Source organism: Trachinotus anak, unplaced genomic scaffold (assembly GCF_046630095.1).
Source record: "Trachinotus anak isolate AG129_WGS33_773 ecotype Australia unplaced genomic scaffold, CSIRO_AGI_Tana_v1 ptg000025l, whole genome shotgun sequence".
Lineage (NCBI taxonomy): Eukaryota > Metazoa > Chordata > Actinopteri > Carangiformes > Carangidae > Trachinotus > Trachinotus anak.
Genome location: NW_027273876.1, coordinates 13880076 through 13891419, shown reverse-complemented (window position 1 = coordinate 13891419; position 11344 = coordinate 13880076). Strand labels below are relative to the sequence as shown.

At 37.8% G+C, this 11344-nt stretch overlaps 2 protein-coding genes across 3 annotated transcripts; one reads left to right on the top strand and one right to left on the bottom strand.

The window, feature by feature from the left end:
• Positions 1 to 1034: 1034 nt before the first annotated feature.
• On the top strand, positions 1035 to 9242 carry kat7b (K(lysine) acetyltransferase 7b). Of its 2 annotated transcripts, none has more exons than XM_071463023.1 (14): positions 1035 to 1250; positions 2267 to 2417; positions 2510 to 2758; positions 2901 to 2983; positions 3455 to 3538; positions 3787 to 3885; positions 4020 to 4130; positions 4296 to 4487; positions 4887 to 4976; positions 6064 to 6204; positions 6493 to 6586; positions 7367 to 7513; positions 7705 to 7811; positions 8159 to 9242. In XM_071463023.1, exons 1-14 carry the CDS (start codon positions 1221 to 1223, stop codon positions 8258 to 8260), a joined length of 1680 nt encoding a protein of 559 aa, XP_071319124.1. In that variant the 5' UTR covers positions 1035 to 1220; the 3' UTR covers positions 8261 to 9242. The 2 variants fall into 2 exon arrangements, with proteins under 2 accessions (XP_071319124.1, XP_071319125.1); XM_071463024.1 differs by having other exon boundaries at positions 1036 to 1238.
• On the bottom strand, positions 7533 to 11097 carry LOC139608895 (protachykinin-1). The gene is made up of 6 exons (XM_071463025.1): positions 10120 to 11097; positions 9801 to 9897; positions 9615 to 9644; positions 9275 to 9328; positions 9041 to 9112; positions 7533 to 8907 (listed from the first exon to the last, which is right to left on the bottom strand). Exons 1-6 carry the CDS (start codon positions 10231 to 10233, stop codon positions 8873 to 8875), a joined length of 402 nt encoding a protein of 133 aa, XP_071319126.1. The 5' UTR covers positions 10234 to 11097; the 3' UTR covers positions 7533 to 8872.
• Between the last annotated feature and the right edge of the window lie 247 nt (positions 11098 to 11344).

Here is an 11344-nt window from a genome sequence, read left to right as displayed (position 1 = left end):
GGAGAAATGTCCCTCAGTGATGGAAGAGGATTCAGGTCGGTTCACATCACTAATGGTTTATTTTCAGACTTCTACTTAAAGGCATCAACATAGAAATAATCCAATATAGTTTCACAGTTTCACAGATAATATAAATATATATATATATTACAGTCCAAAAGTCCAAGACTGCTTTCCCAGCATGGGAAGATTTAAATGTTTAAAGTGAATGAGAAAAGAAAGAAAAACATATATAAATATATAGAAATTTTATATGTATGTCGTTTTAATAAACTTGAAGATATAATTAAATATATATTACATATATTAAATATATAGCAACATCTTTCATTCAAATTCATCATATAGATATTATACATTTATGCTCACATACAAATTTTACTATGGGTATTTCATATATGTTATAAACTTATATCCTCATAAAAATAAAAAATAACAAAAGATAATAATGTATAATACAATAGTAAATAATAATAAATAAATAAGAGAGAGAGATCCTTTATTTATTCAAACCTAATTTGTGCACAGCACACCTCATCTCACAGTTGGTCATCCTAGACTTATCTCATGCCCAACTTGATGATTTATGCAGGGGATGTGCTCTGCACCGTCCACATGACTTCTCCTTCTGTCTTACCCCGTTGCATATACTTATCCTTATGTCAGGCTCCAATCAGTAAAATGTATTACACACAGCCTACTAGTAGCAGAAGGGCCTGCAGTCTGTTTGACTTGCTGAGTCTTCTGAGTGTGCTTGGCCTGCATTTCACCATTGCAGTTGTTCCAGTGGAGGCTGCAGCATTCATACCACAGACTGTGTGTAATACAGGGAAATGCAACTTAAAATCCACCACAACTTATATGTGAAACCATAAATTAAAAGTGAAAAATGTAATAAAATTTGTATTTTATTTTTCATTTGTATTTGTATCTTCTGTAGTCAGTGTTCCCATCCATGAGTGACCCCCCCCCCCAGCACAGAGTCGCCCCCTGCTGCTCTGGAGGCTCACACAACCATTGATCTCCCACCGGAAATGCAATTCTCCGCTCTGTCTGTGGGGAATGTGGCGCGCTAGATCCTGGCAACGCTGTGTACATACAAACTTCTGCCTGGAAAAAAAATCAATAAATAGTTTTCTTTCACCTTTTTACCTGGAGTCTGGGACGTTTTGCTGTTTGTTTCTTCAAATCCACAGGAAGTAGCGTCCATCAAGGTGAAAATGCCCCGCAGACGACCGGTAAGAACAAATGTAGGTCGCACAAGAAGGTAACGTTAGCCAAGTTAGCACCGAGGTGTTCCATTCTCCGGTTGGGGAAAATGTCCCACCATATTGCATTCAATAATCTGACGATTTAACATGCCAAATTATGGTGGTAGTTACATTAGTTGTGCTTACGTGCAGTCCACCAAGAAGGCTTTGACTATATACGTGACTTTCATTTATTTTAGTTCTAATCATATTCAGCTTTTGCCAACATTTTTAGCTAACGTTAAAATACACCTTGGTGGCCGGTAACGAGCAGCTAAACCAAATCTAAGAATATAACGTTGGTATTATTGTAATTAAACGAAGCTTTGGGGACCATATAGTTGCCGAATGCACCACAGTCTCACAATAAAGGGCATTATATAAATAATACGTAAATGATATCGATTGGTAAGCTCTCCATTAAGCACTGCATCTTAAACGCTGACATTTGTCAATGCAGTTTGGTTTCACAGTCTGTTAGCCGTGTCAGACAGCGGGGGCAGCTGAGCTAACGTTACAGGCTAAGCTAACAATAATAATAGGTTGCTGAGGTGCTGACTTGTAGCCACTAACTATAACATTATCTGACTAACCGTAGGATCATTTGCTCTTTTAAAGGTACCAAATGCTAACTGGCAAAATCGTATTCGTTAGTCATAGTTGTTTATCCTAATGTTACTGCATTACATTATTACTACAATGTTAGCTAACAGCAAGCTGTCAGCTGTCTGTGACCTTTCTCTCAAAACATGATTACAGAAGTAATTTTATAAAAACAGTGGGCAAACCCGTAAACAGCTCTTGCTACACAAGACTCTCATTGTCCCAGCTTTTGGGTAACTGAGTCCGGTACTAACAGCTAATTGCAAGCTAACCTCATTGACTGTCTTTTTAAAGACAAACCCTTTTTGTTGTCATGTCTAATTTATTTCCATGGGACATCAGCTTTTAAGTTTTTGTACAGTGATTATTGAATTTGTGTATGAGTTCTCTCATTTCGTGTTTTTCCCTGATAGAGACACATGGCAGGCAGCGGTTCAGATGGAACTGAAGACTCAGACTCCTCTGCTGAAAGAGAGCAGACCAATAGTTCAGAAAGTGATGGAAACATGCCCAAGAGACAGCGTCTCACCAGAGCTTCTACACGCCTTAGCCAAAGCTCTCAGGGTTGGCCAACATATCCTGTTCATGCAATACAGATTTACAGTCTTCTTCATCTCAGCTCTTTTATAAACGTGGTGCTTGTTTTGTTGCTTCAGATACTCCGGACTTGAAACGTGTTGCAGACCATGATGAATCTCCACCACTGACGCCGACAGGAAATGCCCCCTCCTCTGAATCTGAGCTGGACATCTCCAGCCCCAATGCCTCTCATGATGAGAGCCAGGCCAAAGACCAAGCCAACAGAGACTCAGATAAAGACCTCTCCCATCGACCCAAACGCCGCCGCTGTCACGAAACTTACAACTTTAACATGAAATGCCCTACGCCGGGGTGTAATTCACTTGGTAAAATCTCTGCCTTTTTGCAAATTGTACTTATAGGAATTTGATTTTAATTTGTATTTTGCCATGTAATAATAATAATAATAATAATAATAATAATGATGATGTATCAATATAAATAACTTAATTTTCTCCACTTGTCCAGGTCACCTCACAGGGAAACATGAACGTCATTTTGCTGTATCAGGTTGCCCTCTTTACCACAATCTTTCTGCCGATGAGTGCAAGGTAAGTATCTAAAAAGAGTTAGTAGTGTCTCTGTTGTTGTTGTTATTGTCATTTTTCATCCTCCAGTACTTATTTTATCCCTTCATCATGCAGTGCCTTTAGTATTTATGATACCTATACGTCTATTTGCATGATGCCTTGGGTTTTGAGTTGCTCCAGTCAGTTTGATATCATACATTGTAGAACTATGTTTTGTATTTAAACTTAAATGGCAATTAAATTGTCCTGTACAGAGAAACAATACATTAAATCTCGCAGAATTGTAAAATTACATATAAAGTCACATATCACATGAAAAGGTCTCACTGTATCTCATTGTAACAGATTGAGTGCTATTGTACAATAAGTTGAGCTGAATCTTATCCTTCAGACTTTTTCCAGAGAGAAAAAATGAGACTGGGAGCAGAGAGGGTTTTGTTGTTGTGGTGGTTTTTACATAAACTGAAATCCATTCTTGACTCTTCATTTTAGGTAAAAGCCATCAGCCGCGAGAAACAAGAAGAGGAGGTAAAAGGGCAGGAAGAGAGCAACTCTCGCCATGCAACTCGTCACCAGGTAGTTCCCTTTTGAATAGATTAGCATTACTTTGTTACGTTCTATAACATGGATGTTATGTTTGGCTGCACAATTAATAGTGCATAGTTTCTCCTAGTACATGTCTGCTTCTGCGGGATTGCTTACGGCTTTATTTGGTATGATAATAATAGATACCTAGTAAACTATTCTAATATAATTTTAGCTGTTACTGGCCAGTTCTTATATTACCATGGAAATGACTGATGTATTTCTATCTTGCTTTTCAGACACCAACATCGAAACAGATCAGATACAAAGAGCAGGTGGCTGAGATCAGGAAGGGGCGTAACTCTGGCCTGCAGAAGGACCAGAAAGAAAAGCATACGGTACATCAGCAGCACTCCAACATGCAGTTGTTCATTTTTTTGCTGCCACTACATATTTTACCATTACTACTGCTACTGCATCACATAGCTGGTACATTGTCTCATCTCTATACCCCCTTCTGTCTGATCCACAGGAGCATCGGCAGACACATGGCAACACCAGAGAACCTCTACTGGAGAACATCACCAGTGACTATGATCTGGAGCTTTTCAGGAAAGCTCAGGCCCGAGCATCTGAAGACCTGGTAAAGGGCAGATTCATGTTTTTTATTCTGCTTTTATATTCATGTACTTGTTTATCTGAACAGTCAGTTGTCACTCAGTGTTCAGTGTGTTAGCACCTTATCACATACGTTGACGCTAAGACCAGCAGTGACGCCGTGTTTTCCTTCCTGTCCTCCCTCCTGCAGGAGAAGCTGCGTATTCAGGGTCAGATCACAGAGGGCAGTAACATGATCAAAACCATCCTGTTTGGCCGCTATGAGCTGGACACGTGGTACCACTCACCCTATCCCGAGGAGTACGCACGTCTGGGTCGTCTCTACGTCTGCGAGTTCTGCCTCAAGTACATGAAGAGCCAGACCATCCTCAGGCGACACATGGTGAGAGTCAGGGGCTGTAATCTCAAAGTCTGTGGTGCACCACTGATATTTTGGTAAATACTGTTGAGCCGCAGCGTTTTCATTGGCATGTTTGATTCTTTTTGTCGAGTGTGAGAACAGCCTGGTGTGTGGCCATCTGACTGGTAGCTCATAGTAGTTAAAAGTTTGTCATTACATTTATAGGCTGGACCCCCTATAAGTTAAAATGATGAATTTTAATTGTTTTTTTCTAATTCAAGAAGAAACTGCATTTTGGTAAAATAACATTTTATCAGTCATATTAGACATCACACCTATTGACACTGAATTGCATCGGTCAAATAAATGTATTTAACATTTCATACCCATTGAGTTGTTTGAAGGTAATGCTGATGTGTTTTTTATTATGTGTCTTTTCAGGCAAAGTGTGTGTGGAAGCATCCTCCAGGAGACGAGGTGTACAGAAAGGGAGCTATATCTGTGTTTGAAGTCGATGGCAAAAAGAATAAGGTAGAGAAATTGGGTACATATCCATCTGTAAAGCAAGTGTCACAGACTGTGACAGCTTACTTTTAAAACGGGCAGGGGCGATATATCGAATGTACTCGACGTATCACAGCTTGTTCCATGTGGGATGCAGTAAATGACTATATCTTGAACAGAAAGTACAAATTGCCACTTAATTGTTTTGTCGCATAATTGTTGTAAGATGCCGGCATGAAGTTCACTTTGGGTGTGTGTGTGTGTGTAGGTGAGGTGTGTGTTTCTGTATCTGGACCGGAGGGAAGTGGAGAGAGCAAAAGTGATGCACCAAAGCAAATTCATAGGCTACGTGTTTAGAAGTGGTAACTGAAGATGCAGACGGACAAATTCCTTCTGTCTTGCGTGTGTTCAGCGGCTGCGTCACTGCTACTGCAGCTCTGTCTTTCTACATCGAGTTTGCCTTTACTGTAGCTTACCCTCGTTCATAGCAAGACACACTCGCACACACTGAGAGAAAGAGAGACAGAGAGATTCACATAATATTATAACAAACACTGGGTTTCTGCTTTGACCATATAGAACATGTGGCCTCCTCTGTCTCTCCATGCCGATAGATAGACAGACAGACAGACAGACAGACAGATAGATAGATAGATAGATAGATAGATAGATAGATAGATAGATACTTTGTTGCTAAAGTGGTTAAAAATATTTTTATATATTTTTTCACGTCTGTGACATATTCATATGAAGTCCAGACATTGAAACTATTGTGAAAGGTGTCAGTTATATATAATGTTGATGGTATCATGACAGTATGATTATCAACAGATTTTTTTCCTTTGTCTATTTTTTGCTGCGAACATCTTATCATCAATCTGCGAGATGTCAAACTCTTGATCACACGACGCAGCAGCGAGGCATGAGAGACGCATCTGTTCATGCATCAAAGAGTTAGATCAGCATGTAGGTGCTTTAGCGGAGATTTCAAATAGTGATATTTTTTGCGTATCGCGATGTAGCCTAAAAATATCGCGATATTACATATAGGCCATATTGCCCCGGTCCTGTAAGGGACTATATTAAAGTCGATGAAATGCCATTTTATCCACAGATCTACTGCCAGAACCTGTGTTTACTAGCCAAGCTTTTCCTGGACCACAAAACGCTGTATTACGACGTGGAACCATTTCTCTTTTACGTCATGACTGAAGCTGATAACACCGGCTGCCATTTAGTGGGATACTTTTCCAAGGTGAATGAAAAACAAAGGAAGATTATATGTATATATGTATATATGTATATATGTGTATATATATATATATGTGTGTGTGTGTGTATATATATGTGTGTGTGTATGTATATATATATATATATATATATATATACAATAAATACAATTCTTACAATACAATAAATACAATACAATTCTTATATACTGCATATATATATATATATATATATATATATGTGTGTGCAGTATATAAGAATTGTATTTTTGTGTACGGAAGCCTCTAAAATGTCTTTCTTTTTTTACTTCAAGGAGAAGAATTCTTTCCTGAACTACAACGTGTCCTGTATCCTGACGATGCCACAGTACATGAGACAGGGCTTTGGCAAGATGCTCATTGACTTCAGTATGTTCTTTTTTTTTTTTCCTCCTCTTTTTGTCAGTTGGTTACTCGGCCAAAATGGTTTGAAAGAATGCTGACTGCCTAAATAGTAGGATCAATCCTTGATATTGCTTAGGCAGTTTACGATTACGTGCTATTTCCATGATCTAGAAAAAGACCTGATAATATCCTCGAACACTGAAAAAAACGGAACTTTCAACAATGAAAAATGAGGCAATGAGAAAGACTGGGTAGCTCATTGAAAATAGATTAGAAATGTTACAGCTTGGACCTCTCTAATGTCATGAATCTGACTGAAAAGGGTTGTTGCACCTTGTTCAGTGAATGTAAAGTCAGTTCCCTCAGCTTGGAAATGGACCTACTGTAGAGGTAAACTGTTAATCTGCCCAGCTTTGTTGGCCTAGTAAGGTTTAATTAAATGAAGCTGTCGGTGATGTAAGATTTTATTTCCTCCTGCTCAGTCAACAACCTACAGTAGCTTCAATAAGGTACTATTTATTGTGGGGCTCTTGTATGAGATTGCAATTAACAATACAATATTTGTGATATAATGTTCACTCCTCTATTACTGCTTGTAATATAATCTAAATGCACTGTCTAAATAGATAAAATATGTTTAATTGGTCTGTTAATTTCAAACACTTGTGTATTTTGGGCCTTTTGAAAAGAATATAGCATTTATATATTCAAATATTATTTTGATGTGTAAACAGACCACAGCAATGACGCATAGATTTGTAATTTGAAAAGCGTATTGTTGACTGTCCTCCGGGCTTTGTTCAGGCTACCTGCTGTCCAAAGTGGAAGAGAAGGTGGGCTCACCAGAGAGGCCTCTGTCTGACCTGGGTCTCATCAGCTACCGAAGCTACTGGAAAGAAGTGTTACTCAGATACATGTACAACTTCCAAGGCAAGGAGATCTCCATCAAAGGTGAGTGAGAACACAGAGCTCAGGCTGGTGTCATTTGTATCGTTCTTCTACAAAAACATTCCAGCTTAAAGTGAAGCTTAGTTGCAGGATGGGAAAGACTTTTATCACATTAGCACATGTAAATATTAATTTCAACAACATATACACACATGCAAAAATATTTACTGTTGTAATATTTGCTTGATGCACAGAGATCAGTCAGGAAACTGCTGTCAATCCGGTGGACATTGTGAGCACCCTGCAGTCTCTTCAGATGCTCAAGTACTGGAAGGGAAAGCACTTGGTGTTGAAGCGACAGGTAAGATGCCCCGGTCCACTGGCCTGTGTAGCTCCTGTTTTTGTTTTTTTTTCTTTTACTGTTGAAGTTTATCATCTTGTCAGGTAATTTTATTGTAACAAAATGTCAATATGAAAAGATCATGTTGCCGAATTCTCAAATCTAAATGAAAATTTAAATCTAACTACTTAAGAACTGAAACACTTTCTTCTGGTCTAACAAATCATTTAACTTGGATGGATTTTTATTATATTATCTATTAATTTGTTTTCCACATACTTCAGGTCAAATTCATTTTTTTCCTGAAATTTGACTAATGGTGCTTTATTTAAATTTAATCCCAGTTTGTTACCTTTTCTGCTTCTCAGGACCTGATTGATGAGTGGAAGGCAAAAGAGATCAAGCGGGGCAATAGCAACAAAACCATCGACCCAAGCTCACTAAAATGGACCCCTCCCAAAGGGACATAAGCACTAAGATCCTCAGGCTACTGAATAAACTCACCTCCAGCCTCACCAGCCACAAGTAGCCTAGACCTATGAACTGTCAATAAAGATCAGTGTTTTCTTTCTGTCATTTTTTTATCCTGCTTAGTTCAGGTTATTTGTGTCATTTTTTTTTTTTTTTTTTTTTTTTTTTTTTTTTTTTTACTTTTATATTTTACTTTCATCCATATTTTAAGCACCATACGTTCCAAGTCAATTGATTCTTGACAGTTAACAATAGAAATCTGTTTGTCCTATTTGTTTTAAAACTGCCTTTGTCTACTAAGCTTTGAATGTTAAATAATGAACGGTCCAGTACGGTGGATAACATGAATGTTTTGCTTTGCTCGTGCAAGAAAAAAAAAAATACATACCTACATTTTGCAGCATTTACAGGCTGTTATTTTTATTTCTTTCAAGAAATGTGCATTTTGAAGATGGTAGTTATTTTTGTTTGGGATTAATACATAAATTGTTAGCATGAACTGAAGCCGTTAGCAGAGTGTATTTTGAGGAGTGTGATGTATGGTAACGTCTTTGGTTGGTGTAAAATTGTATAGATCATAGTAACGTGTACTTTTTTCCTCCCTAGCTCCATCAGTACAGGATTTGGACCCATTCCTCTGGTGAACCTGCCAAATAATGGAATAATAAATTGAGATATTTTTAATCTGCTGAGAGAATGATAAAAATGATGACGATACCACTGTAAGAATGCACATAGAAATAAAACAACCTCAGGTTTTTCTACTGATACAATCGTACCTTGCTTGTGTGGTTTCTCTGAAACATCGATGCCAGTGGTTGTTGCAGGTGGATTTATTCTGTTTAAAGAGTCTGTCATGAAAACAGAAAACATTTTAATGGAATTATCTTTTGCCTTGTACTTTTGATCATATCTGTTAAATGTGTATTAGCAATTTGATATTTTTAATATCAATAAAACTGCATTGATATTTTGAAATGAGTTAGATTTTGATTCTTGGTGTTTGCGCTTACCAACACTGGAAATGCTTCTTCCCATCAGGCCCACAAATGTCTCTCCCTTATTTCCTGCAAGTGGAAGGAAGATGATCACATTTACAAAGCAGCAGTTTATTTTTTTTTTTTAACCTTTTCTTTTTTTATATATATAAAGAGTTTTTTAATTGTTTTAACATAATTAACAAAGCAGCAGTTTCATGGCCATAATATAACCTTGATGCTGCCTTAAAAAAATGAAATTATTTAATTTGAAAAAGGTGTTTTTTTGTTGGTTTTTTTTGTCTGTTTTAATTATTATTTCAAAGACATTTACTGGATTTTCAGTGGCATTATACTGTAAAATCAAGCTACTTACTTCTGTTCACTTGAAAGGGTTTCTTGATACCTGTGGGGGGAAAAAAAAGACAAATATTACCTGTGGCTTTAGTTTCATCTCCATTAATACAGACAATATAATCAGTTGAAAAAAAGTAAACAAAAACAGTTTTTAAAATTTCTTTAAAATTTTTATTTTTTATTTTTTGGTTTTTATGTAGGCAACCTGAGCGTTTCCCCATGAGTCCGTAGAAGCGAAGGGCTTTAGATCTCTTCATCAGAGTGGCGATCGGGTGGGTCAGACCTGTCTCCAGGGACTCGTCCTGCCAGAAAATTCATTACATATTTGATTCTTTCCCCTTTCATTTCTTTTTGAAATTAAACACCCCTTTAAAATGTATAATTATTCCCCACATTGCCATCAAATCACATGCATGACACCTTTAATCCAAAATTCCTTGATATTTATTACCACTCAACCACAAATTTCAGACCATTTCTCCAATGCAAAACAAATAAGTCACATTTTAATTACTGATGCTCACCTGCCAGTCTCTAGATAATCCTCTCTCCTCCTCCACACGAGCAGACAGTCCCTGACAGGTTTGCAGCAAAGCACAAAAAGCCACAACAACCAGCTGGATCTTCCAGTTATCCATGCCTTGGCCGTGGAGAAATGCTTTGGTTCCGAATCTCTTCAATCAAAATATATATATATATATATATATATATATTTAGCTGCAAAAGCTTAAAAACACATAAAAAAAGTGATGTTGGGAGGACGTGGTTCAGCGTTATTTTGCCTGTCCCATCTGTATCGAGGATGCATTTATACCTCTGCGCCCCTGCTGCCAGACCCCTCCCCTCTAAACATGATTACGCACTTGTCTCCACTGCATTAAAAACCTTTGTCATATTACAGCGGTTTTTTTTTCTTTCTAAAGAGGATTTGGCTTTTCACCATAAAGTACTTTGCAGCCATCACATATTAAAAATCAGATTTACATATTGAATCAAAGACGTGTCTAATTGTATTTCTTCAGTTGTTCCGTAGCTGATACTGGGACTCCCCCTCCCCAAAAAATGTATTAGCCGCATTAAGTTCAAAGGAAGGCACTTGCTCAGTAATATTAAAGCTCAAATATTTACATTTGAGGCGTTCACCCTTTATTTACATTTTTATATGAGACATCTGGGTCGCTGTGGGTCTAGAAATATTCTCCTGTTGCTCGTTTGTGACCTTGTGATGCGCACATGTGCTTCTTTGATATCACTGAGGGAGAGGGCAGGGCAGGCAGGCAGGCGTCTCCGGTCTCGGAGCGATGCTCTCCAAATATAACCATCTGCTTTGAATGCAGAGCTTTATGGGTTAGCCAAGTGACTTGGTGCCTTATTGCTACGTGTGGATTTATGGAGCAGGGCAGCACAGATGTGACCTCCGCAGTCGAATGGGCCGGATTGCATGTGAGGCTGACGACGGTCAGAAGTCAAGAAGAAGATGAGGGAAAATAGGAAATAGACAGTTGACATTTCAAGTGCTGTGTAATATGTATGAATTGTGTTGCACATCATAACTTGAAATATACTGAAACCGTTTATATTTGTCTTTTTTTTTTTTTTTTTAATCCAGCAATATTTATGTTCCATCTTCTGAGATAATTACACTGTTATTAAACCTTTTCATGATCTTTACTTACTTAGCCATTTAAATGCCCTGTTTTCATGAAAGCTGAGCTCTTTTTCCGACACTCTGGCTATAGACATTTTTGG